Here is a 25,787-nt window from a genome sequence, read left to right as displayed (position 1 = left end):
CGATGCTGATCCCGCAAGGCCTCCGCATAACCTGCTGGATAGTGTCTGATTCGCGGGTGCGGAATGGGGGCGCAATCAGCGCAATTTAGAAATAATCGTCGTCTTAATGAATAGCAGGGGAAACTATTATTGACTATTCTATGTCAATACCTACTTGGAATACTTTTCATACAGCTCCGGATACCATTTCTGGCCTACATCGGGATGGCTCAGGATGCGATTTCGCAGATACGCCTCCCCGAACTATCATCGTCAGAACAAGAAGTGAACAAATAGCAAGAAGACTTACACAAGAGTACAATGGCGACAGAAACTCGCTCGGGACATCCACGGCCCTCTTCTTGCGATCATCCGACGCCGGGATCCGCTGCACAATATGCGCCGCCGACTCTTTGAGCTGGGCCAGGGTGAGGTCCAGCCGCACCCCAAGGAAGAAGGGGATGCTGTATCTCGTCTTTGACGTGGGTGCCTATCAACGTCAGATTGACATCAATCGAGGATGGAACACAACATACAATAACGCGATGTGTGGTGGCCGTACAGACACCCCCCGTAATAGCTTCAAATCCCTGCTGAATATTCACCACCAGACTCCCCTCGATGGGCGGCGCATCAATCCATTCGCCTGTCTTGTTGAGCACCTGCAATCCGCCTGTATCATCCTGCGAGAGAAACGTAAACAGCCCGGCCGAGTCCTTGTGCGGACCGACGCCCTGCGCCCCGGGCGGGGACTGCGGGTACTTGATGAACTTGAGTCGGTCCATATTCCCCTTGAACGCTTCAAAGGTGGTCGGCGGTAGAGACAGACATTCGGCCACGAGGCGTGTGAATATCTTGGATACCTTGGCCGACTCGGCGATGTACTCCTCCACCAGTTCTCGAGCACCGGGGTAATCGGGGTACTACGTTGTCAGTCATCAGTCAGCCTCCAGGAAATTAAACATACCTGGCTGTCCCCTTCTAGCCTCTGCCAAATCAGATCATTAGACGTCCATTGCTTCATCCCGGGGGTCCCAAAGTCGAACTGCTCTCGCCAGTCGGTTTGTGAGGCCGTTGTCTCCGCGCCCAGCCGGGTATATCCCACGAACGCGGGGGAATGGATCATGTTGCATTTTTCTTTGACTTCGGATGGCAACGCGAAGAGGTCGGGGAGTGCAGCATGTGCTTTTTTAATAATTGCCTGAATTTAGTCAGTACAGTAAGACATCATGAGGTGCAGTTGTATACCTCCATGCCATGGTTGGTCAGGTACAGGAATCCCACGACGAAGATGGCTTCCCGGAGTTGGACAAGGGTTTCTTCTTTAGTGGAGGGATCTTGAAGTCGACCAAAGTCGATGATGGGAATGGAGGAGAAATCAGCCATTGTGTAGATGTATGATGACCCAGGTAGAATGGAAGATTGAGAGATCTCAATGATGAGGGGAAGAAGAGAGAAGAGAAAGTGGAAGCGGGGTCGGAAAGATTGCCGAGTGGATCAGATCTGATCTGATGGCGGAATGAACAGTCCAGATGGCATGATTTATGACACATAAGATATAGGATGTTAGAGAATCGGGTACTTCGTTTAACAATTCTCGAATAGACCTTCCGATCGCGTGTCGTCGCTAGTTTCCTTGGATATACAACAACTTCACTGTGAAAGACGACATATCCCGTCTGTGGACTGGATCAGGATGCTCGCGTCAACCCCATGCCATTATGCGCATGCGCATTGGTTCGGCAAGAATAACCTCGAGAAAGGCTGTGATTTTCCGATGCAGGTTAAAGTACTCCCTTATCTGTATTGATCCGAGTCGTCTGAGTGTATAGTTCCCACCCGGCTCTCCCACGTATGGCCAATACTGGACGCAGACACGGTGTACGACACTTTGCTCCATCCACCGAGGCCATCAGCGCTGTATAGAATGGTTATCGTCTGCGCCGTGCAGTATGCGCATCCCGAGATGTTGAATGATGCCCTGAAACAAACAAAGTGCGAGGAAGGGTTTACTTTCATGCGCAGGGAATACCCTTGTTATCAGAAACTTTATCTGATGTTGCTGTTAGCCAAATCCTGCTTTCTAATTCGCTGTTTCTACTACAACTTTCGTCTTATCTGTTGCTCCTTCTGTCCACCCGCTCTTCTGATTGCTGTCTAGGCTTAGGGTTGGCAGTTTTTGGGCTCTATTACTGGGCTTTCGTCTTCAAACCCCATGTTGGTGCTCCATAATGCCACCGCTTATTCGCTATTCTGTCTCCTATTGTTTGCGCACCTGTGTTTCTTTGTGTACTGCATCACTGCTAGTGCTCTACTACGTACACTTCCCCCATTTCCCCTTCTAGACTTGTACCGCCGAGGACTACAGAGGCATGTCTTGTGACATAGTTATGGCTTATCACGGTGTACTGCTATAGGCCACCTGTGCTGAGGGAGGTAGGCTAAGATCTACTTGTGATGAAATTGCATACAGATCACTTCAGAATAGTCTGCCTGGACCGCTCAATCATGATGATGTGTTCAAAACTTGCATATAGTGGGAGGCCTGTCCGCATCCTTTAATCGTTGTCCAGTCACCGCGATTTSCGAAAGTAATAAATAGTGGTCTGGTTCACTGAAATAGCGGGATACGTACAAAATTCTTTCTTTGATCTGTTGTCAGGAATTCTACGCCACTCTGCTTGTATTCGTTCCCCCCAGCAAATTGCATCCTCTTACAGTGGATCAGCCCCATTCCTCCCATTACTTAGAACACCCAGCTATTTTTTCCTCAACTCCGCCATGAAACAGGAAGACATGGAGAGGAACATCCAGGAGCTTCGGGCCGCTCCAGGGCTAAAATTTCCTACTCAATTGTTAAATGCAAAGATATACCAAGAGCCTATCGACAAAGCCCCCTTGGTACCACTCGAGGAGGATGTCCGCAGGGCATTTGCCTTCCTAGATGAAATCATCGAGAAACTGCCCCTGACAGACCTGGGCTGCCAGCATCAAGTCTTCGACATCAATCATGACTGGGTCCGTCATGTCCTGCGGGGTTCCCAATCGTGGCATAATGGCGTTTCCGGGAGCATCGTCATCAACACCTACCGCCGACTGACTCCGCCAGACTACCAGACACCGGAGCATATGAAAGTGGTATATATGCTATTCGCGGCGGTCGAGCTTACCGTGAGCTGGACCGTCATGCCAGATGACCAGTACGACATGACCAGGGAACGACATCAGACACCCGCCTGGTTTCGCACACATCCCGTCTCTATCGTGACAGACGCCATGACGCTGCTAGCCATGTCTCAGAGAATCCTCATGAAACTATTCCCCAGAGACCATCCATGTTTTGCTGAAATCCTAGAGAGGACCCTTGCGTTCTTCCAGGACTCCGTGACCCACTACGGCTATGACGCGACCTGCTGGAACAAGATCGGCCAGCATCGTTACAAAGAGTTGTTCGACCATTGCACCAGAGAGCTCGAAAGCCTGTCTTCCAACAATCCCCTTTCACAGGAGTCTCCAATTACCAAGAGCCCCGTGCCTTTTGAGCTGCTAGGAGTGAAAGCATACGATCAACACACGGCGGTCAGGTCGAAGCAGTATGTCCAATTCTGTATCGATGTGGGACGCATGGCCGCATGCTACACCTCTGTGGATGTGAAGATCACAGACGATGTAGTAGCAAGGGCAGTTGATTTCATCACACCTTTTGACGACTACCAAGAATACCACAGCCAAGGAAACATCAAATACGAAGACATCACCAGTGGCTCCCCCGAGATCTTTGTGTCGTTCCTCATGGACACCGTCAAGGAGCCAGGTTTCCCATCGGAGAAGCGTGACCACGTCATGACAATCCTCGAGCGCAACTTCGGGACGTGTTCGATCTCAGGGGCCCAGGCCGTCGCCGACCTCTACGAGGAGATGGGCATTCCCGAGAAAGTTCGCCAGCATCTATACAAGCTCATCGATGATTTGGACCAGGTCGCTATGCAGCAGGCGGCGGCGATCAACTTCCCCATGGCTATTGTTTTCGATATGATCATGTATATATGCCGGGAGGACGGAACACTTGAACCCGACACCATTCAAGGCGTGCATAAATTGACGGGTGCGCAGGGCTATACTAGTAAAGGGGGCGCATATACCGCGCCCATGGACTTTCTCCGCCGACTGGTAGACTACTTTCGGCCGTCCATCGAGTCATCTCATTCTGGTCAATCGAGCGATATCTAAATGTGGGTTGACTTGCTCCTTTTGCTGTTGTCAGCGTCTGCACCACACTTGGCCAGGTACCGCAGTGGGCGTTGTTCTGGACCCAGCTGAAAAGTCTCAATTCCGAGTTCAAAGACGTAACTAACTCAATCGTGCAGCTGAGCTCTTTGATGCAGATGACCTCTACACGTTCTGCACCAAGCCGCCTGCTTCTGCCACGACTTTCTACTGTTTCCACAATTGCCACGTCGTTTCAGGGACTCGGCGTGCGGCAGCGCGCGTTTCCAGTCAATAGTCCAGATGGCATGATTTGTGGCAAATAAGACTTTGGATGTTAGAGAATAGGACTACTTGTTTTCATCATTCCGAAGTAGATCTTCAGATAGAGTTTCGTCAATCTAACAGACTCGAACATGCATCCAAGATCACCTGCGGGCCTCCGCCAGCTCGAGGATTCAGCCACCATAGGATCCATCAATGTACCTAGAAGAAGCAATGGCCACGGACGGTGGAAATATATCAATTGCTAGTGACTTCTTGCTGCTTGGTAGCAAGTTGAGAGGTGCACTTCTAAGATTTAGGGCATAGGGGAATAAGGATATGGACAGTCCTTGTTTCTTGAATTGGGCATAGAAGAGGCTACTTACAGTTGCTTCCATGGCAAAGAGAGAACTAGCTGCAGAGCAATATACAACTGCAATTACACGAGATCCAACCATGTATCCCTACTATTACTGCATTTCCTGCTCTCAGGGCAATCTCCATTGTCAATATCAATACATCAAACTAGTCCAATGGGGAGGGCATTCTCTACATCTATATCTAGATAACTTCCCTTCACACACGTATGATTTGTGCCCTGACCTCTACAACTTAAGATGCTGTCCAGATACTGGACTCCGTTCACCACCGGCGCCATCGCAATGCCATCCCCCAGCGAGTATAATATTGCATTAAGCAGACTGGGCTACAAGAGAAGCTATTAAGACCAATCCAGGTCGATAATGCATAATCCTGCTTGGCATTTGCAAGTGGAGAAGAATGCTGATATCCGTCACTCAGACCGGTGGATATCCAAATAGATAACACTTCCCCTTCTGAGACTCGTTCTCATCTATCGAGTCGAGCTTCAACATGCGGGGTCTCATTGGCTCTTCTGCTGCCCATCACAGGTGTGCATCGGCTCCCTCAACCGTCAAGCACGTCCTCCATGAGAAACGACCCGCCTGTGGAATGGGTCGGGTGCTCGCGTCGACGGCAATGCATTCTGCGCATGCGCATTGGACCGGCCAAGAATAACCTCGAAAAGGGCCATAGTTTCCTGATGCAGGTGTGAAACTCCCTCGTCTTGTTGTATAGATCCAACCCGCTCTCCCACGTATATCCGAGACTGGACAGCAGACAAGGTGCACGAGGTCCTTTGGCCGAGGCCGTCAACACTGATGGGAATGGGTGTCGTCTGCTCCGTTTTGCTGTATGCGCACGAGGTGTTAGATGATCTTACCAATGGGATGAATGTGGGGTGTTGCTCGGAGGGATTCGTGCTGTCAAGGGTAGGTTTCCTTCCTTCGTTACTACATATTGACCAGCGGGTAGAAAAGTAGCATAAGTGCTTAGGTGGGACCTGGCAATGGGCTGGGCATGCTGAATTACGCAAGATGAAGAAGATTCTGTCGTTGCCATAGTACAGAAAAGCAGAGGATCAACCTAGGTATGTATAATTGGCGAGGCAACGAGTGAAAGAAGTATCAACTATGTACAAGCAGCAATCCATTATCCAATCCATCTCCAATCCAGCTATTCCATCCGGTCTGAACTAAAAGGTCAGAGTCTGACCGGCCGTTCCGACAACGGCTGCCTTGACCTTGCTGGATCCAACCAGAAAGTACGAGTACGGAACGCTGGTCAGGGTACCCTGCAGGGCGGCGTTCGAGGCGCCTCCAAAGTCGTTGTCCCTGGAGACGGCGTAGCCGCTGTCAGTCGAGTAGAGGGGCTTGCTGGAGCCGACGAACTGGTTGGACTCGACGAGGACCTGGGCGCCGTCGCGGGTGTTGATGCCGTCGCTGACGTTCTCGAAGTAGCTGTTGTAGACGTGGCCGGTGCCGAAGCGGAGGGAGGGGGCGCGCGAGTTGATGTTGTACCAGTAGTTGTTGGCGTAGGTGACGCGCAGGTGGCCCTTATCCTCGGCGCCGTTGCTGTCGGAGTGGCCGACCAGGGACGCCTTCCAGTGGTCGTGGATGTAGCTGTTGGAGACGGTCACGTAGTCGGCGGCGTGGGTGAGCTGCAGCTGTCAGTATATCGTTGCATCTCCGGTTGACTAGGACGTACATCAATCAGACCGTCGTAGTAGTCTTTGTCGTGGTCGCGGTCAGAAGAGACATCGACGTGGTCGATCCAGACATTGTTGGAGTATTCTGCCATTCATTAGTCGAGTACGTTGTCAAAAGAAGGGATACATACGAACGCCAATGGCATCTCCATTGGCAGCCAGAACCTTCTTGACTCCCAGGTTGCGGATGATCACGTTGGACTTCTTTTTGACCAGACTGTCCACAGTTAGTCACGTCCGCACAGTGCAAAGGAGTGTACGCACAGGCCGAATCCCGTGAGAACAGCGTTGGAATTCTTGCCGATGATGCTGGTGTTGCTGCCAACCTTGACCTGGTCGGCCGTCTGCGTGATGGGGCTGCTGACATAGACCACCTTCTTGGCGTCGCTGGAGACGGCAGCCGTGAAGGCTGCGTATGACGAGACGGTGGTCGTGGTACCGCCGGCACCACCGGTGGTGCCTCCGTTCAAGCTGGCATAACCAAACGCAGCCTGTCACGTCAGCTTCTAGCTTCTGCTAACGGATCTCAGCAGAAGAGCATACATCGTTGGCGCTAGCACGCTTCTCCAGTGAGTCGATGGTAGCGGTAGGAGCAGCCAGGGCCAGTCCAGACAGACCACCAGCGACGACAGCAGCAAGGAACTTCATGATTGTTATGTTGAAAGAAAGCAAGTACCAGACTTGACGAGCGAAGAGAATAAAGTGAAGAAAGCAAGTAAAGAGAGCGGATAAGAATCAAGACCAAGCCTGTTGAGCCTAGAGAAACAAACCTCGTCGCAGGCGGCATCAGGAAGCTTTATATACCTGGGAGCCCCTAGATTTCCTAATCGGGCAGCGCACCCGTATATCTCAGACACGCTGCTCAAACTGGAACAACAGGCCAGACACCAGTCCTCTTGGCGGCCAGTCTTGGCCCCGGCACCTCTCCCCGAACGACTGCAGCGGAAGAACCGTCTCCATAGGTGGACGGACTCCCCAGCGATCAGCGTCACACGACTCCGGATTCGGCCAGGACGATGCCATATTGCAGAAAATAATTCCCGTCCGCTGGGACGCAGCGCATCACGTTTATCCCTGTCAAGCACAGCCGCCAAGTCCATCGGCGGTCGGCATATACCCTGAAAAAGGGTCTTACAGGGGTCTGATCATCATCAATGCAGAAGCCAAGGCTGGGGATTCAGCGGGGTAGAAGCGTCCGGACAGCGTCGGAATGACGCTCGATGTCTGCGCACACGATGGAGGTATCCAACATTCGATCGGCAACGGCAAGAGTCCAAGTGTCTGTAGAATATCCACAAATGACGGAGTCAAGTTTCAAAGCTTGACCGGGCAGTTCATTGCCAAGAAAGCCGGGGTTTCAGCTGCCGTATTGGCATCTGTCGTGATGGGGGTCAAAGTTGACGCGGGCGAAGATTTTCATGAGAGCAACAGTATTTTCCATCAATTGCTTCATGATCCCCGGAAAAAGTCCCTTGACGAATCTGATCGTGACGAGATCGTCGTCCGAGGTAGTTGATCCGGAGAGTCGTATCCCACGACCCCTCGTCGTGATCAACGCGAGCGAACCTACGCGACAGGTGGAATTGAGGACGTTACAATATAACAAGAATGTCCGAGAATAAATCGATCCGGGGTCAAAGAGCTGATGGCCATATCAGAGGTGTAGAAGCGCGCACAGGACTTGTGCATAGAATATGGATCAACAAGAAACAGGGGCTCTGCCAAGTCAAGCCGGATCCTGTCCTGACTGACTCGTGGAAATTTGATCAAGTGCTGTCAATGTTGCACATAACGTGGATAAGTCTCGCATAATGGTACATGGTACTTTATTATTGCAATGCTCCTCGTATTCGTATGATTTCAAAATGCAATCTAATACACACACTCAAAATAGCCGAATATGACGAAATATCCAAATATGCAGAGCCCGCAATGCAATGCAATATGTCCCCAATTGCCCATCCAAGGTATATGCAACGATTGATATGCCAAAAACCCAGCGACAGAACTCCAGTACCAATCCCACCGCTATAAATGATAATCCTTTTCAAACGAGTATAGCGACTCCTGCTCCTCAATCGGCGTTGGAATGCTGATCTTGGTCGCGTCAAACTCCCACGCTGCCTCGCGCGCCTCCTTTGAATTACGGATATAGAAAGGCAGCGTCCACTCGCGCAACCGGCCTTCCAACAGACTCATGTCCTTGTGCTTTTCCCACATCCGCCGCGAGGACTTGAACGCTTCGTTGACCGTCTCCCGTCGCAGGTCTTCGTAGGCTCTGAATGCTTCCGTGAGTGGTTCGTCGCGGTATCGTGCCAGAATCCGAGAGAAGACAATCGCGTCGTCAAGCGCATATGCCGCTGATTCGTCGCGCGGAGGCATCTATACCTGAATTAGCTGAGCACATATCCCCAATTCAAGATAACATACCGCATGTGCTGCATCTCCCAGCAGAATCGCTCGCTGGGTATGCCACCGCCCGCCAGGCCGAACTTGGTACACCGGGTATAGCATCCAGTCCGCGGGTGTATGGATCATCTCGCGGATGCACGGAATCCCCGACCTTCCAAATCGATCCTGCATCTCCTCCTGCAGGGCTTTCCGGATGGCATGCTGCTTCCGCCAGTCCTGGCCGGCCTCGATCCGGTACCGCGGGAGCAACTCCTCAGCGAACTGCACAATAGCCGCGAGGAAAATCTGCTCCTGCTCGCGGTCGCAGTAGCTCGCCAGCAACGTGCCATGTCGGGAGATGTTCATGGATGTCGAGCGGAAGTGGGTCCGGGATTTGAGCGTCTTCGCATCAACGACCCCCTGCAGGAACGAGATGCCCGTGTACTCGGACGGAGACTCGGGTGCGACCCATTGCGTCCGTGTGGCTGAGTGCACGCCATCATAGCCCAGGACCAAATCTCCCACTGCCGTCGTGCCGTCCTGGAAGTACAGGATGGCTTCGTCGGCGGTCTCTTCGCCCTTGACTAGTTTCTTGCCGAAGACAATCTCGATATTCCGGGTGCGCTCGACGACCGCTAGCATCGCCATCGACAGGATAATCCGCACCACCCGTCGACCCTTGTATCCGCTGAACCCCTGGCCATGATCATGGGTAAAGTCAATCGACCCCAGCGACCTTCCCGACCGGCAGGAAAAGAACTGGATGGCGTCGACGTCGGCTCCACCTTCGACTCCCAACCGGTCAAGTTCTGCAAGCACTCCGAGCTGGTCGAGGTGACGCTGGGCGACGGGGGTGAGGCTGATGGCACCTCCAGAGGTGGAGAGGATGTCATGGCGTTCAAAGACAGTGATCTTCAGGTCCGGAACGTATGGGGTCAGCTCCTTTGAAATGGCCAGAGCACTAGCGATGCCCGCAATGCCGGCCCCAACGATCAGAATCCTTTGAGGCATGGTGTGAGAGTATGGTATCGTATGATCGAATTGTCAGAGCCACGCTTTAGCACATGGAAGGGAAACGGAAAAATAAAAAATAAAAACAAGACCCTCTAAGCGGGGCTGCCGTGATTCATATTCATATCCCGATTGCCAACCGACAACCGGACTAGCGAATGTCAGATCCTCGTTGAGAATCTGAGGAGCCTTATCAAGTAGTGTAGTGTGGAAGTATGGAATAGGTTCACTCTCTCCACGCACAAAGAACCAAATCAGCAGGCCAGTCAACGTCGCCACAATGACCTCTGACAGTTTCAAGGCTATCTATGTCGAAGGGATCAACTAGTCTAGAATCTAAAGACGAATCTCGAAACCAGGGGAGCTTCCGTACAGCGTTGGTGCACGGTGATAAAGGACAGGTCACATCCACAGATATACAGAGTACAACAAAAGTAAATAGAAACTCATCTTCGGCCGGGAATGGAGACTTCTCGGGAAATTTACATCATCCATCATCGCATCGGATGCTTCTCTGGCAGTTCAGTTCTGCATGCGTGGGTTGACGAATTTTCTTCAGGCACATGCGATATTGCCGGGATTCATGTAGTACGAGATAGTTCGTCTGCCATTCTGCCAGACTGAGTTAGCTACATATAACCAGGCCTCTTAGACCAGGAACGTTGACCACTTACAGCGCCTAGATCCGACCGTTGACGGGGCAAAAGTTCGATGTGTCTTCTCCCGGCCCTTCCGGCCCATTCCCGAAGTCTGGAACAAGACTGGGGCAACTTTTTTCCTGTTTCTATCGGTTGTGATGGACAGTAGGATCAATAAAATCAGGGGGATGGAGTTTAATCCACGATCCGTCCATTGGTTTTCGTTGAATTGACGCCGAGGCACGTCTACGGAACAGTCAAGTGTTCGTCTTTATTCTAAGGTACTCCATAGTCTTCAAAAGGGGGACAATGCAATGACTTTTTTCTCCCATCTTTATCCCTCTTAGTCTACAGAAATTCGATAGACTAGGGGAAGTCCGGAGGTTGTGCTTCCCCAAATTTATCAGTCAATTTCTCTAGACTTTCCCTGTCTGCAAATAGAAAGTCATGTATTGTTCCTCTATTTCCGAATCATCATATCTATTGATCCTTCTACTTTGTTTTGAGCAGTCCCAATGACTCGCCAGACTTGATCCGTCGTCTATTATGCTGCAGGTCACCGTCAAAGGAAGTCCACGGTGGAGCTCCATGCGCTCTATCCACTTATCTGGTCCGTGTACTCCGTCCTAGGATTCGAGCATTGGAGTCGTATATTAATATAGTATCCACTCCGTTCTCTTTCTCTACGGTGCATTCCCCTGCCGTTGCTGAATCTTGCCGCTGGCCACTTGACTCGTCTTTCCCACAGAATGACATTACGACATGAATCACGGAAGCGGGTCCGGTTCAAGGCTCCCGTGGTCGAGATGCGCCTTGGGCCTAAGGTTCCAATAAGTGTTGACAGCGGAAGCCGCGCATATTGCCGCTGAAACCAATTAGCAGCGCATCACACACAATGGGGTACTCCGTACAGAGATCCTGCCAGACTTACCGATCGTACTGGTCATTTCATAGTATCCAATATGTTCCGCCATATATCCCGAAAGGATGGGCCCGAAGAAAGCTCCAATGGTCCAGCTCTGGCTGCAAATCGACATGGCCCTAGAGTATCCGCCATGGGGTCCGAATATGCCAGGGTGGCGTTTCTCGATTTCATCAACCGTCGCTAATCAAGATCAAACAGTTTAGACCAGCCAGGGATTCCATGACTGTTGATGATTGCATGACTTACCGGTAGCTTCCAGTACGCCAACACCATTCAGTAAAACAGATACAATCCCCACAGCCGTCACGTCCATAGCGTAGATAATCTGGCCCCTGTGGCCTTCATTTGCCCACGGGAAACGCTCATCCCCGGGCACCCCTAGCAGCCACAACAGAGGCGCCAAGCCCAGGAAACCAATCGTGGTAGGGATCCGTGTCCCAACGCGGTCCTTCAACCAGCCCACAAGGGGACTGAGCGCAATGCCCGGTCCTTGCAAGGCCAGAAACATCAGTCCCGCTGGCATACTATCCCAGTTGAACGCATCGCGGACGTGCAGGGGGAGAGTCGTGTCGAAGCTGGAAATCAATATCGCAAAGACAAAATAGCCCAGGACCCCGCTTACGAATCGACGGTGTCGAAACATGTACACGTAGTATTGTAGACCTGTCTTCTCTTCAATTGTTTCAGGTAAAGCTGTGGCGCGAGGGGCGGTCAATGTGTCATTGTCCGGGTGGAGGAGCGGCGAGATTTCCTCGCGTGAGCCGTCATCCGCAAGGGAAGATTCCGGTTGCTTCTCTGCAATCAACCTGATGAGACCTTGAAACATAAAACCTTGGGTCCATCACTCACCTCTCTTTTTCCGGGAGTTTTCCAGCATCAACAAACGCAGAACAATATCCACAAGAAGGATCGCAAACGCGCTGGCCCAAGCCGTCCAATAACCGCCGATTTTGAACAGCACACCCGAGACCATCGGCCCTGCCGACAAGCCTACAGCCGCCGCCACCGAGATGATGCCGTATATCATCCCCAGACGCTTCGAGTCGACACTGTCGGCGATCGTCGCATACCCCACCACCCACATGAACGAGCTGGCAATGGCTTGAATAAATCGGCCGATGAAAATGTGGACCACTACGATACCACATACCGGTCAGCCTGCGGTTGACAAACACCTCAGATCGATCAAGACATCACCCACCCGACGTCGCCAGCGCCAAATACGCCGATCCAAGGAGAGCGGCCACCAGCGCCGACAGCAGCCAGACTCGCTTCGATGCCGACTTATCAGCGTAGTGTCCAATGAACGGGTTCAGCACCACAGCCACAGCGGCACTTTCGGACAGCAATGCGAAGCTGATCCGTTGTGTCAGCGCGGAGTCTAGACATAGGCGATCTTCAACCACGTATGGGAGAATGGGGACGAGGAAAGTATATAGGAATGTGTCTATGTGTTGGTTGCCATGCGTTAGTCAGTAGCGCAATGATCAATCGATATGCCCAACTCACCCGTGAACAGGGCCATTGCCATCGCGGCGACGATGAACCACGAGGAGCGCCATTCCTGGCCCCATTTGGCCTCACGGACGGAGACGAGATTCATCATGAATCTTGGGGATATGAAAGATTAGAGGAGAAATGAAAAGAGACATTGCATGGAGATAACAGAAAATTCTGAAGATCAGACTAGCAAGTAACTGCGATTCAACCGGTCTCGTATTCTGATAGCGAATTGCTGGGGTTGGACCCCACTACACAGCATGGTTAGTTTAATCAAGTGCATTCGACTCAATGGTCTCAATAATCGGTGTGATTGTAATCGCACTAGCCAATCTGACGGTTTGGACTTATGAGTCAATGATATTGACTAACATTGGCTGATCGAGTCATCGGTCAGTGCAAGAAGCCCCGCGGAAGCCTCGCTAACTATACGGGCCTAATTGATCTGAGCCAAAAATCTATTAGAGCGTCAGACTGAAGTCACTTCGTCGAGGGATCTGAAGGTCCCCAGTTCGATCCCGGCTCGACCCATTTTTTGTATTGCATTTATGATTCTTTTCACCATGTTGCTCAACGGCATCTTTGGTTGAATGTTTTAAAGATAGTATACTGATCCCAATGATCTTTTTTATGGTTGTGGGCAATAGCTGCATCGTTGCACAATCACATCATGGCCGTCTGATTATTGCCCTGTCTTCGAACGTCCATCCACAGGTAATGCAAAAACTTGATCTTTCGACATAAGATTTATTTCGAATACGTAATAGAACAGAGACTGTGCATGATTGCTTCTACTATTGTAAACTTATAAGTGTGCTTCATGGTCGACATTGGCAGAAGCAAACCACTATATATATCTCTCGAACCATTTCCGATTATCCCACCTCTACTGTAGATTCCTGCAATACCGAATCTGGCTGGAGTTACCTATATGCACTTTCCTAACCAGTTCCTCTTTCCTCTCCTGTTAAAAAAACTAGATTCGTACCTCGCAGCTCGTCATGATCGGTTGTAGAAAGCCATATTCATAGATGATCCAGCCATCAACCATGAAAGTAACATACATCGCTCACATTGTCGGTATCAAGCAATTATAATAACGTGAAGAATTCGCGTCAAAAGATATAAGAAATGGAGAACTGCCCCAAAACACTTCACGCTGAAAGTTACACCATCGTCTCCTGGTGACAAATGATCCGCCATTCTCCATCCGAAGCCTGCTGCCACGTTGTCGAGCCATTCGCACGGTACGTCTTGTTTCCTCGGGTAGCCGTGACCCTGTATGTAACCGTACCCGCCATAAGATCGATGATGATCACCCGCACTTCATCCAGAGAGTAGGTATCGAATCGGTGGAAGGGTGGCTTGACGGCATCCTTGATCGTGTTCTCGCCCTCCAGAGTTAAGATAGGTGTTTGAGGGAATATCATGTTGACTTCTTGATGGGAGAGTTTCTCGATAGCCGGGCCGGGGTCTGCTGAGGTCAAGGCCGTCCACAGAGCGCGCTCTTTGATGAGGAGGTCCTCGCGGATACGATCGTGCATGGAAGGCATCGTGACTGATGGTTTGACTGTAGATGAAGGGTCAACAATATGGACTTTAGAAACAATCGAGGAATTTGAGACGTACACTGGCTGGATGCTTCTAAATCAGGCTGGTTGTGGTGAATCGGTGTCTTGTTGAGTGTGCGTGAGGGGAGTTGGAGTGCACGTCGACCGCCTAAGTTGGGATGCCGTTAAGTATTGTTATGTTCCAATTCAACCTTTGGACGTTTCCATGGATATAAAAAGGAGTGGGAGACAAGGAGTGACGTCATGTGGCTTCTCCCCACGTGCATGACGTGGTGTCATCTCGCTTTCTTGTCTCCAGTGCTCTAGATAAAAAAAGATTCGCTGCGATCGAGCCGGATCTGCCATCATAGCAGTCAATCAGTATGTCAGGATTGATGATCCACATGCGTCATCTCGGCCGGTCGTGTCCTGGTGGGACGCGCCGTCATTACTCTATTGAGCCAAGCACCTACCTAGTGGGTGGATGAGCTGTCAGTCTGACTTCCGGATCTTGATAAGATCAAGAGGTAATGCTTCTCGAATATAGATGGCAAGCTGAGGACCAGCTCTTTGCGACCACAATAGAGGCATCTAGCTTTGGTCAAGTCAATCATGGGGACCGGAATACCCCGCGTCGATAACGTTGTCTTATCGCCGATAACGTCAAGAGGAGTGATGGAGCCTGGGAGGCATCGCCGACAATGCTTCAGCAACTGACTTGAGAAAAACGAAAGCGCAGTCTCAACGACCCGTCTGTTTTGCCAGAGACAATCTATTACTAAGGTTACGATATTCGATGATGTTGTCTCTGGAGATGGATACGGCGTCTGCGTCTCATCACCGCTAATCTTTCCGTCATCTACAGTGGAAAGAGACATGGCGATTGTGCGAGCGCAACTACCATGGTCAAGTCAAATTGCGTGACACATCTCCTGGTGTCTCAATTATTGAGGAATTTCTGATCCGCTACTCAACAAACTTCATTCCTTCTCGCTGCTACGAGCCTCAGGCGAGTTCGAAGACTTGCGGATAGTGCGCTTAGTTCAGCATCAGCTACTTGTACGACGTATGTCTGGCTTCTTGACCGAAGAGCATTAGACATGATATAGCTCTAGGTCACAGCAACATAACCAAAGCGCCGCTCTCCGGCCTGCCTCCTCTTCACCTCCTTCCAACAATGCACACCCAAACTAAATCTTACCCTGTCCCGCACTTGAAGGAACGCTACTCTGCGCCACGGTATACGCCGACGCAGAGGCAATATTCTTGCCTTCAAAGTTGGCCAGGAAACCCTCATCCGCCTGGCTGAAGGTCCCGGAGCTCCCGAATCCATTGACCTGGCACACGTGTCCCAGGTAGGTCGAGCAGACCTTGTTCGTGGTAGCGTCGGGCGAGGTAAACAACTGTCCATCAACGGGGCTCTCAACAACGGTATCAATGTTCTGGAAGACGTTGCCCTCGGCCAGGACGTAGCCGCCGGATCCGATTTCGAAGGCGTGTCCGCTGGAGTCGTACCAGTAGTTGTTGACCTGGGAGGTTAGTTTGAGCTTTCAACGTGAGGAGCGGACTTACCGCGTGGAGAAGGGTGTTGCCCTGGACTTTGGGACTGCGGCCGCTGAAATGGTAGATGTAGTTGCCTTTCATGGTGACCAGATCGTTGGACCCGTCCAGGTAGATGCCCCAGTAGGTGTAGCCGTCGCAGGTGGCGGAGTAACTGGTCACTCCGTTGAAGTAGTTGTTGGAGATGGTCACCCGGTTCGAAGCGCTGGTGCCGAGGACCAGATGCTGGCGGCCAACCCGCGCGGTCTACCATAATCAGAGTGAGCCAGATTGTATTGGATTTTGGGGACTGACCGTAACGTGATCAATCCAAACCATGTCGGCATCGTCAATGGTGATTGCGTCACCTCCCCATACGTACTTGGGATTGATATCAGTGATGGCGACGTTTCTGCAAATGTCAGTTATTCTGTCTTGTCCACAAACTGCTTTCAAACTTACTGAATGATAATGTTGCTTGCACCGCTGACAATCCGCAGACCCTTACCCTTGATCACACCACTGGACCCAGATCCAAGCAGTGACTTGTTAGAGTTGACGGTGATGCCTAGGACACCGGCATTGTCACTGCAGCCATTAGTTGTGCTCATGTCCAGAAACTCAGCGACTACCCACTAAGTGACAGATACCGAGGGGGCATCAGGCTCGTAGTTGGTACACCAGTTATTCTGGTTGATTGCCAACTGGCACGCAGAGGCAGTTCCCCAAGGCGCACAGCCAGTCGCTGTGGTCGTGCCTTCGGTACCGGTGAAGTCGAATCTGGTCAACAGTTAGCATCCACCTTCAAGAAGGATGTATTGACGAGTACATACGTCTTGGTCAACACAATCACACGAGTCTGACTGTCCCCAAGATAGGACACAAGCTCGTCAGTGGTAGTGGGATAGACGGCCGTTGCACTCCCGCCACCAGTGACGCCCTTGGCGAAACCCTCGGCAGCGCCGGAGACACTAACGGCGCTGGTGCTGGCGATGCAGCTTGCCACAACGGTAAGAAGATTCTGGTACTTCATCTTTGCCTTGAGAGGGGGACGACGATACTCATACTCCCATGCCATGTCATCCCGCAAGTAATTATACTTGCTCACCATGACCCTGTCATATAGAACCTTCATCCAACCCACATCATGAAGCGTACAGCCCTCGACCGGCTCCTCAGGCGGTTCTTCGAGCCTCTCATCCTCATCTTCATATTCAACCGGGTCATATGGCTCCCACTCCTTGCTAACAAGGTTGACATAGCCCACATTGTTAACGCGTATCTCGCCCCAAGGCGCCGGGGCTTTATGAACCACCGAGTCTAATGCCTCTTCATCCACCTGAATGCAGTATCGGTATCGCTGGGAGCCGCGTGCGCGGGCACCCGCGCCTTGCTCTGCCTTGACAGCAGTTTCAGCCCATTGTATGAAATGGTCGCGGATGGTCGAAGTGCTGGCTCCACCGAAACGAGACCGGTCCTCCAAGACAGTGAGGCCGAGACTATCCATCAGATCAAGCCCCTGGTAAAACTCTAGGTTCCGCCGAGTGCACCAGCGTAGGCGTCTCATGAATTCATCCCAGTCGGCATCGCTTTTATAGGTGCAGCGGTAGACGACGAATCCCCAGATGCGATGACCGTCTTGCTGAAGTGCCTCCCTGATATCCGTCGCTGCGTATGTTGGTCTGAGACTTTGTGACATTTGTGCTGGAGCGGAACTCATCATCCTGTCTGTGATGGAAGATTATAGCGTAATGGTTGGAACCGTCGAGGTACCAGTGGTCGTGGTGAAGAAGTGACGTGGAGGTAGCGGTGCCCCTGAAGGACTTGAAGACATTTCTTGGTGCATTGAGACGCCTGCACTAACATCTCATGAGGCCAGATCATGTTCTGGATATTCTTTACAGTCATTGATGTTGATGAGCTATCAAACTCTTTATTGAGAAAATCACAAGGAACCTTTCAAGGCATCCACATAGGGGGTTTTATTACATAGTATATTACCTTACCTTGTAAAGCACTGTAAAATACCTAGTCAATTGCAGCGGGAATGCTTCTTGCTGGCTGTGTGCTGGCCTCAGCAGTTCAATATCTTAGAAATGATTGGTGACATTCTGTTGGAAAAGAACGAGTACAAAGAAGCAGTGAAAATGTACCGAGATGCAGCAGTTGGGAGGGCAAGAGTTCAAGGAGAGAATCACAAAGACATGCTTCTAACACAGGCGAGGAAACTAATCGCTGTTGAGATTGACATAACTGCTCTTGAAATTGAAACAACCACTCATCTAATCCAAATGACTGCTCTTGAAATTGGCACAACTGCTTCTGATATTGAAGAAACCACTGAGGAGATTGATAAAACAGCACTTCAGTTTAAAATAACCGCACTTTGGTTCAGAATATACAACGCCACACTTCAGTTCAGAATAACCACTCTTGAAATCCAAACAACCACTCTTAAAACTAAAAGAACTGAAAGAACTGCTCTTGAAACCAAAAAAACTGCTCTTGAACCTGAAAGAACTATGTATTCAGACCAGCTTGCGCTGAACTAGTGACTCTTCCAACTTAGAATGTGGAGTGGGATTCTATGTTACCGCTGCAAGTTGCACTAAACCTGGAGATTGACGCATATTGTACCAATCTGGAACTCGGCGAAGCTTATTGTGTCGCACCAGTTGGAACTATCTACTCTGGTTATACGGTTACCGGGGGTTGGGCAACGATCACCGTCCCTACAGCCTCTTTTCCCTCTCAACACTGCGATCCCAACGAGCACCGGAGATCCTGGCTATACTTATGTTCCTGTATATCTGTCAACTGCCCCTGGTACCATTGAGGGCTGCTCTAAGTACCAAAACTACAGTGGTTACGCCAAGCCCAGTGGCCGCAGGACCAACCCAGAGGTGCACTGTGGCGGGCTGTCAGCAGTTCTACACTATCCAGTCGGGAGATAGCTGTTCCTCAGTTGAAACCGAATTCGGAATTGCTTTTGCCCAACTGTACGAATGGAATCCGTCGAGTATGTTTCCCTCTGCACCCTCTCCTATTATTGCAACGAAGCATCAGTTCTAACCGTCGGTGAAGTAACTGTGAGACTCTCTGGCTCGGTAGCGCATACTGCGTGAAGGGGCCGGCCTCATCTACATCTACCACGACCACCTCCACTGGGCCATCCAGTCCCACCCAGACGGGGGTGGCGTCCAACTGCAACGCCTGGTATACTGGTCCTGACGGCGGCTCTTGCGATGCAATTGAGACGCAATACCGGATCACGTTTGCGCAGCTGTATGAATTGAATCCGGCTATTGGTTCTAATTGTCCGTATTTGTTGGTTGGATATGCTGTTTGTGTTGGTGTCTCCTCGTAATATTAAGATATGCTACTATGAACAGGTTTGGGGTGCATGGGGAGGGAGGGAGGGAAGGCAAGCCAGATCTATACTTCATATGTATAAACGTAGATGTTAGGAGTCCTTTAACAGTGCAAACTTCCGGCTTCTCTTTTAATATATCCGTAAGTTCATTATACGGTTAATACAGACGTCTACGAGTCACTCAAGGTGACGGTCAACAGACCCGATCCAATTATGGAGCACAAGTTCTTATGACAGACATCATTTAGTCTTGTCTTTAGCCATTTTGCATGAAATAAGCACACATGTGGGCATGGATTTGCTCCTACCGGTGCAAGATGGCGAAATAAGTCGTCATCACCTTCCGTCTTGAAACCAAGATAGGTTAAGCAAATTTCCAGAAACAACACAGCTTCAAGATAAGTTCCCGTCCTGATATCTCGTCGACTAGTCTATTTATCTTGAGTCATGGTAAGTTGGTAACTTCTGTTCGCGTGCCGGCGAGTGTCGTGTTATTCTCCACTCTTTCAAAGGCCAATTGGAAACTTGACTGATACGAAGATAAGCACTCTAGACAGTGATTCCGTCGACGATCCGACCCAAAAGCACGAGAGAATGGATCCAATTGACTAATGGTGTCTGCGATCATTGCAGATCTCTCAGAAAATGTCGCGATAGTGGAATCGGATCCACTGTGCTGGTCCTAGAATCCATCAAAGGCCCATGTCGCGCAATTTCCACTGCAGAATTTGCAGCTATATAACCGCGTCGGATGCCGTGACGGGTTCGTCCTCAGTGGACTACGAAAGTGTGAAGACGAAGTTCAGAAGGGTAAGCGGCCTCACAATGCATCTGGCCAAGTCAATTGCAACGGGACTGCTGCTCGTTGGCTATGTGCTGGCATCGGCAGTCCCTAAGCCAGCGCCAGAAGCCCAGCATCATCCTCACAAGATCGCGCCCAGGGTCTTCATTGTCTCTATGGTATGTCTATCAGGGTTGAGAGGACGGCATCCACTCACATGCGCAGTTCGAACCTGAAGCTGCTGTTTGGTGGAACATTCCTGAGTTTGATCTCTTCGCGCACAACATCACGGTGCCCGGTGCCTCGCCTGTCTATCCCGACGTCTATTGCACCGCCGACTACAGCATCTGCCAGCTCATCACCGGCGAAGGCGAGATCAACGCAGCCGTCACCGTCTCCTCCATCGCCTTCTCCCCTCTCTTCGACCTCACACACGCCTACTTCCTGATCGCAGGCATCGCCGGCATCAACCCCAAGGTCGCCGGCATCAACCCCAAGGTCGCCACCATCGGCGGCGTCACCTTTGCCCGGTACGCAGTGCAAGTCGCCCTGCAGTACGAGGTCGACATCCGCGACCTCGGACCGAACTATACATCCCCCTACATCCCCCAAGGCGCCTACACACCCGACCAGTACCCGGGCACCATCTACGGCACCGAAGTCTTCGAAGTCAACGCCGAGCTGCGCTCGCTAGCCGCCTCCTTCGCCCGCACGGCGCAGCTGGCCGACTCCGACACAGCCAAGGCCTACCGCGCCAAGTACGTCACGGACAATGGCATCTACAAAGCCGGTACCCAGGCACCCTCAGTCGTGGAGTGCGACGTCTCCACAAGCGACGTCTACTTCAGCGGGACGATCCTCGACGACGTCTTCGACAATACCATTCAGGTTCTGACGAACGGGACGGGCGTGTACTGCAGCACCGCGCAGGAGGATAACGCGACGCTCGAGGCCCTGCTGCGTGCTGCGTCGCACAACCGCGTGGATTTCTCCCGGATCATAGTCATGCGCACGGCGTCCGACTTTGAGAGGCCGTATCCTGGTCAGTCGGCGATTGATAATCTGCTGTATGCGGACCAGGGCGCGTTTGGGCCTGCGCTGCAGAATATCTACAATGCCGGGATCAAGGTTGTGCAGGGCATTCTGGACGGCTGGAACAAGAGGTTTGCGGCTGGTGTCAAGCCCAGCAACTATATCGGCGATGAGTTTGCGACCTTGGGCGGGAAGCCAGATTTTGGGCCTGGGAGGACGATTGCGCGGCAAGAGAGCAGTGCGTTGAAGAAGAGGGGAGTGGGTAAGCGTGGAAGACGGTTGTAGGCTGTCGTCTTCATAGCTGATATATATCATCTAGACCCGTATGTTAGACGTAAATACATTGCCCTATTTGCACTCCTTGCCCCCGCAGGGTGTATGCTAGCTGTATTAATCGGGAAGATTCTTCATCCGTCTGCCCGCATAGAATGCAGATGCAGCTATACCATTCCTTCGAAGCGCCTTTGATCTCCGAAGCCACGCATAGTCTCCATGTCCTGGTACAAACATGAGAGGGGGCATAGTGATTCAAGGAAATGAAAAGATATTCCGCGAATCAGCCGCAATCCTGACGACTTCAAGCTTATGTCCATCAAGGAACCCCGCCAAGTTGATATCAGCCGAAACTCGCTGACTGCATCTCCCCGGCTGCCAATTATTTCCTCTTCGGGAACGGAGTGATGCTTCACTTGTGCTCGGCCTCCCCGCAGTCTACTACCGGTAATTAGATAGACAAGAGAGGTAGTGTACTCCGTATCTTGGATCCTTTCGTCATGGTATGCGGGGTATGCATTCATTTCTCCACGATTTCCCCGCGGAGGCAGGAATTGAAACAATAGCCGACGATGATGACTTTCTTCGTTTCCCACACCGCAAGGCCCTGTAACCAACACCCTACAACGCGGTGAATCTCAGGATACTTGCCTCCTGCCTCCTAGGCTCTGCCGCCTTGGTTGCAGCATCAATTTCAGAGCTCCAAGTCGAAACAACCAGTGGTATCGTCCACGGCGTCTACAACAACTCGGCCGAGACAGTCCGGACATTCCTGGGTATCCCCTATGCCGAACCACCAGTTGGAGAGCGCCGATTCGCACCCGCTGTGCGTAAATCCAGGATGAAAGGCGTGTTCGACGCCTCATCGTTCGGACCCCCGTGTCCCGGGCAGTTCTCATTCTCGAATGAGTCGATCTGGACCATGCTGCCGTATAACCCGTGGAACACGGCAGATATGACCGAGGACTGCCTGTCCATCAACGTCTGGGCGCCCACGGCCAAGCATAAGAAGGCCAAGGGGAAGAAGGCGGTGATGATGTATATCTACGGAGGGGGGTTTGTGCAGGGTGGTACGGCACTCACATTCTACGATGGGAACAATCTTGTCCAAGACAATGAGGATATCATTGTCATGACGTTCAAGTAGGTCTACCTGCCTAACCAATTTGCAAAGCAGCGACTCATGGTGTAGCTACCGCGTGACCGTATTCGGGTATCCCAACTCTCCCGATCTACCCTGGGATCAGCAGAATATCGGCCTTCTGGATCAGGTTCGCTCACTTCCCTGTATATCGAGCACGGTTAACATGAGCAGAGACTGGCCGTCCAATGGGTCCACGACAACATTGAGAAATTCGGCGGTGATCCCTCTCGAATCATGCTGTTCGGGCAGTCGGCCGGTGCAGCTTCGGTGGACATGTATACCTACGCGGTAAGTCTTCCCTCATCTGCCAGCAATCCAACTCACAGGCGTAGTATCCCGACAATCCGCTCGTGCACGCCGTCGCCATCGAATCTGGCGCAGCAGACATAATCACCAGCGCCGACTTCACGCACCAAAACTGGGATAAGCTATCAACAGCCCTGGGCTGCGGATCCGGCAGGGGAACGCTGCGCTGCATGCAGGGGAAACCATTCCGGCAGATCCTCGCCGAGCTATCCTCGGACTCGTACAACTTCGCTCCGGTGCAAGACAACGTCACCGTGTTTGCGGATTACGCCGCGCGAGCTAAACAGGGCAAATGCGCGCGGGTGGTGGGTACATCCTTTTCTCGAATCTGGACAGATCTGACGTATTCAGCCTGCTCTCATCGGTAACAATGCGCGCGAAGGCGCGGCATTCTTCAATCTTAGCTCTGCGTCGATCAACGAGACGGCGATCTTTGCGAGGACACAGACGACGTTCAACTGTCCTGTTCAGCACTCTGCTTTGTATGTCTCCCAAAGCTTCCTAGATTGGGCTAACGACCACAGAGTTAAAGTTGAACAAGGGATTCCGACATGGAGATATCTGTACCACGGCAATTGGAGCAATCTGAGTCCGGTGCCGTGGCTTGGGGCATACCATTCAAGTACGTATATCAGGCTACCTAGTAGTGAGTGCCATACTGACAATGGCTAGGCGAAGTACCTATCGTGTTTGGAACCTATAACATGTCTCCGCTGAGTATTCCTTCTACTCCGCGGGAGGTGGAAGCTAGCCAATACATTCAAGGTAGGTGATGCCAAGTTCAACTTTGGAGACTAAGACTAACATCGCTAGGTGCATGGGTTGCCTTTGCCAGAGGTCCTCACAATGGATTGCGGAAGTATGGATGGCCTGACTATAACCCTCATGGTGAGTCGATCCCTAATGGACTGGACTGATCTAACGGTAACAGGCAATACCCTAGTCAACCTGGCCCTAAATAACAGCGTCGCTCCGGTATTTACTTCGCCCAAGGGATGGGATAGCCACTGCAATGGATCTATCTTTGTACCATAACGGCCACGATCACAAGATCCTAGATATATATCAACCTAATCAACACCAGTCAAGCCAAATCAAAAACCTGCAGCGGAAACCGATCCGCCAAACTCTGATACCCCTTAACGTTAGGATGCAAATGATCCCCCGAATCAAACTCCTCCGCCAACTGCCCCGGCGCCGTCGGATCCCTCAACACCTTATCAAAATCCAGCACGGCATCAAAAACCCCACTGCTCCGAATAAACTCATTCACCCGCTGCCTCGTCTTCTCGCGCTCATCACTCGAGTACGGTTGCGTGTAGTTCGACCCGGCCGGCGTCCCAAACGGTGTGATCGTCGCCCCGAAGATCGGAATCCCAGCTGCGTGCACCCGAGCCGCAATCTGCGTAAACGCAACGAGCAGTCTATCCCCGATGAGCTTCTGCGCTGCGGGATCAGCGCTTGCCACGCCGATGTCATTGACCCCCTCGAAGATCATGGCGTAGTGCACGCCCGAGTGCGCCAGGACGTCGCGGTCAAGCCGGCTGAGGACGTTGGGGCCCAGCCCGTCGGCGAGGATGCGGTTGCCGCCGGCGGCTTGGTTGAGGAGGGCGATGGAGGAGGTTGATCTGTATTTTTGCATTCGGGCGAGGAGGAGATCGGGCCATCTGGGACAATCATTAGCTAGAGTCATGGGATATGGTGCATGAACGAGAACGCACCGATTGTTGCCGTTGGTGTCGCTTCCCCTGCCGTCGGTGATGCTGTCGCCGATGATGGCGAAGCTGCGCGCGGAGGAAGATAGAGACGCCTCGACGGCGCTGATGAAGTACCTGCGCTGCATTAGCTGGGTCTCGTAGTGTGAAAGTTGGAACTTACCAGTGGTTCACGCTCATCACGGACGGATCGGTCAGATTCTTCGCTCCGACCCAGTTCCCAAAGGACAGCCAGGCGGTGGTTCTGCTTCCCGGGTGTCCGGTGATGGCGTTGCCTTGCTGCCCTTGAGCGAGGTAGATGTCAATTAGAAGAGTCGACTGCGCCTTGACAGGGAAATCGATGGGATCTGAAACGGCCAGTGCTCCGTTCGGAATAATGATATCTTCGTTGCCGCTGAAGAGGACTTTTTTGCCTGATCCTGGTTGGAGAGCGCTTGTTCCTGTCTTTTGGTCGAGTGGAAGGCCAATTGCAACGCTGGTGATTGCCAGATCGTTCAGCCCAAAAGCATTTGAGAGTCGTAGGCGGATACTGTCTGCATCGAGCGTGACGTGGATCGTCTGACGGATGGTGGAATTGTTGAAGACAGAGGTCGACGAGTTCTATTCGCATTAGATGAGGTTATTGCATGATAAGGGGAAACTCACATATGGAGCAGGAGGCAGGTTGTAAGGCTCGACCAGTTGCGGCATGGTTGTCCATATATCCACCCAGTGGGATGTACGACTTGAACCCGCATTGCCGCTAGAGAGGGATATGTCTAGAGGAAGTGACCAGACAGAGCTGAATTGGAGAAGTAGAAGAAGAGCAGCGACTGCCCGAGAAAGAAACGTAGCCATGTTGAGCATCCGATTCGGCCAACTTCAACCTAGCCTCTCGTATAGCGAGGATGGCCTCGATTGAGGAGGCAGCATGTTAAATAGAGACTCATCGTCAAGGAATACCCCGTTTCCCCGGATTGTCCCCCGATTGCTCCACAGGCTAAATGGATAAATAGTGTCAGCCTGCAGGATGAATCATTTGGCATTAATCTATCCATGAAGGATAATGATGCATCCATTCCCCGCAATTGCAATTCAGCCGTTCGTCCGGGG

General features: G+C 51.6%; 10 protein-coding genes across 10 annotated transcripts; 3 read left to right on the top strand and 7 right to left on the bottom strand.

The window, feature by feature from the left end:
- Positions 1 to 150: 150 nt before the first annotated feature.
- Aspvir_001628 (isopenicillin N synthase family dioxygenase) lies at positions 151 to 1,365 on the bottom strand (the record flags this gene model as incomplete). Its single annotated transcript, XM_043266748.1, has 5 exons — positions 151 to 243; positions 290 to 469; positions 516 to 902; positions 947 to 1,180; positions 1,228 to 1,365. The coding sequence occupies 5 exons, from the start codon at positions 1,363 to 1,365 to the stop codon at positions 151 to 153; spliced, it is 1,032 nt and encodes a 343-aa protein (XP_043122683.1).
- A 1,395-nt stretch (positions 1,366 to 2,760) lies between these two features.
- On the top strand, positions 2,761 to 4,209 carry Aspvir_001627 (uncharacterized protein; the record flags this gene model as incomplete). Its single annotated transcript, XM_043266747.1, has 1 exon — positions 2,761 to 4,209. One exon carries the CDS (start codon positions 2,761 to 2,763, stop codon positions 4,207 to 4,209), a length of 1,449 nt encoding a protein of 482 aa, XP_043122682.1.
- A 1,795-nt stretch (positions 4,210 to 6,004) lies between these two features.
- On the bottom strand, positions 6,005 to 7,165 carry Aspvir_001626 (pectate lyase family protein; the record flags this gene model as incomplete). The annotated part of the gene is made up of 5 exons (XM_043266746.1): positions 6,005 to 6,469; positions 6,517 to 6,602; positions 6,649 to 6,734; positions 6,782 to 7,008; positions 7,061 to 7,165. The coding sequence occupies 5 exons, from the start codon at positions 7,163 to 7,165 to the stop codon at positions 6,005 to 6,007; spliced, it is 969 nt and encodes a 322-aa protein (XP_043122681.1).
- A 1,380-nt stretch (positions 7,166 to 8,545) lies between these two features.
- Positions 8,546 to 9,919, bottom strand: Aspvir_001625 (FAD-dependent oxidoreductase; the record flags this gene model as incomplete). The annotated part of the gene is made up of 2 exons (XM_043266745.1): positions 8,546 to 8,899; positions 8,948 to 9,919. 2 exons carry the CDS (start codon positions 9,917 to 9,919, stop codon positions 8,546 to 8,548), a joined length of 1,326 nt encoding a protein of 441 aa, XP_043122680.1.
- Positions 9,920 to 11,324: 1,405 nt separating this feature from the next.
- Positions 11,325 to 13,085, bottom strand: Aspvir_001624 (putative MFS multidrug transporter; the record flags this gene model as incomplete). The annotated part of the gene is made up of 6 exons (XM_043266744.1): positions 11,325 to 11,422; positions 11,489 to 11,662; positions 11,729 to 12,277; positions 12,332 to 12,616; positions 12,684 to 12,929; positions 12,992 to 13,085. The coding sequence occupies 6 exons, from the start codon at positions 13,083 to 13,085 to the stop codon at positions 11,325 to 11,327; spliced, it is 1,446 nt and encodes a 481-aa protein (XP_043122679.1).
- Positions 13,086 to 14,148: 1,063 nt separating this feature from the next.
- Aspvir_001623 (nuclear transport factor 2 family protein) lies at positions 14,149 to 14,819 on the bottom strand (the record flags this gene model as incomplete). Its single annotated transcript, XM_043266743.1, has 2 exons — positions 14,149 to 14,616; positions 14,814 to 14,819. 2 exons carry the CDS (start codon positions 14,817 to 14,819, stop codon positions 14,149 to 14,151), a joined length of 474 nt encoding a protein of 157 aa, XP_043122678.1.
- Positions 14,820 to 15,722: 903 nt separating this feature from the next.
- Aspvir_001622 (polysaccharide lyase family 1 protein) lies at positions 15,723 to 17,770 on the bottom strand (the record flags this gene model as incomplete). The annotated part of the gene is made up of 6 exons (XM_043266742.1): positions 15,723 to 16,061; positions 16,105 to 16,338; positions 16,387 to 16,483; positions 16,534 to 16,659; positions 16,708 to 16,851; positions 16,905 to 17,770. 6 exons carry the CDS (start codon positions 17,768 to 17,770, stop codon positions 15,723 to 15,725), a joined length of 1,806 nt encoding a protein of 601 aa, XP_043122677.1.
- Positions 17,771 to 20,269: 2,499 nt separating this feature from the next.
- Positions 20,270 to 21,542, top strand: Aspvir_001621 (purine-nucleoside phosphorylase; the record flags this gene model as incomplete). The annotated part of the gene is made up of 2 exons (XM_043266741.1): positions 20,270 to 20,404; positions 20,451 to 21,542. 2 exons carry the CDS (start codon positions 20,270 to 20,272, stop codon positions 21,540 to 21,542), a joined length of 1,227 nt encoding a protein of 408 aa, XP_043122676.1.
- A 493-nt stretch (positions 21,543 to 22,035) lies between these two features.
- On the top strand, positions 22,036 to 24,015 carry Aspvir_001620 (uncharacterized protein; the record flags this gene model as incomplete). Its single annotated transcript, XM_043266740.1, has 10 exons — positions 22,036 to 22,042; positions 22,196 to 22,673; positions 22,723 to 22,801; positions 22,846 to 22,962; positions 23,007 to 23,285; positions 23,332 to 23,462; positions 23,505 to 23,602; positions 23,653 to 23,745; positions 23,794 to 23,868; positions 23,912 to 24,015. The coding sequence occupies 10 exons, from the start codon at positions 22,036 to 22,038 to the stop codon at positions 24,013 to 24,015; spliced, it is 1,461 nt and encodes a 486-aa protein (XP_043122675.1).
- Positions 24,016 to 24,064: 49 nt separating this feature from the next.
- Positions 24,065 to 25,385, bottom strand: Aspvir_001619 (SGNH/GDSL hydrolase family protein; the record flags this gene model as incomplete). The annotated part of the gene is made up of 4 exons (XM_043266739.1): positions 24,065 to 24,647; positions 24,702 to 24,812; positions 24,859 to 25,295; positions 25,341 to 25,385. 4 exons carry the CDS (start codon positions 25,383 to 25,385, stop codon positions 24,065 to 24,067), a joined length of 1,176 nt encoding a protein of 391 aa, XP_043122674.1.
- Between the last annotated feature and the right edge of the window lie 402 nt (positions 25,386 to 25,787).

This window comes from Aspergillus viridinutans, assembly GCF_018404265.1.
Source record: "Aspergillus viridinutans IFM 47045 DNA, scaffold_1, whole genome shotgun sequence".
NCBI lineage: Eukaryota > Fungi > Ascomycota > Eurotiomycetes > Eurotiales > Aspergillaceae > Aspergillus > Aspergillus viridinutans.
The sequence above is the reverse complement of the archived record's forward strand: the minus strand, read 5'-3'. Positions and strand labels throughout refer to the sequence as shown.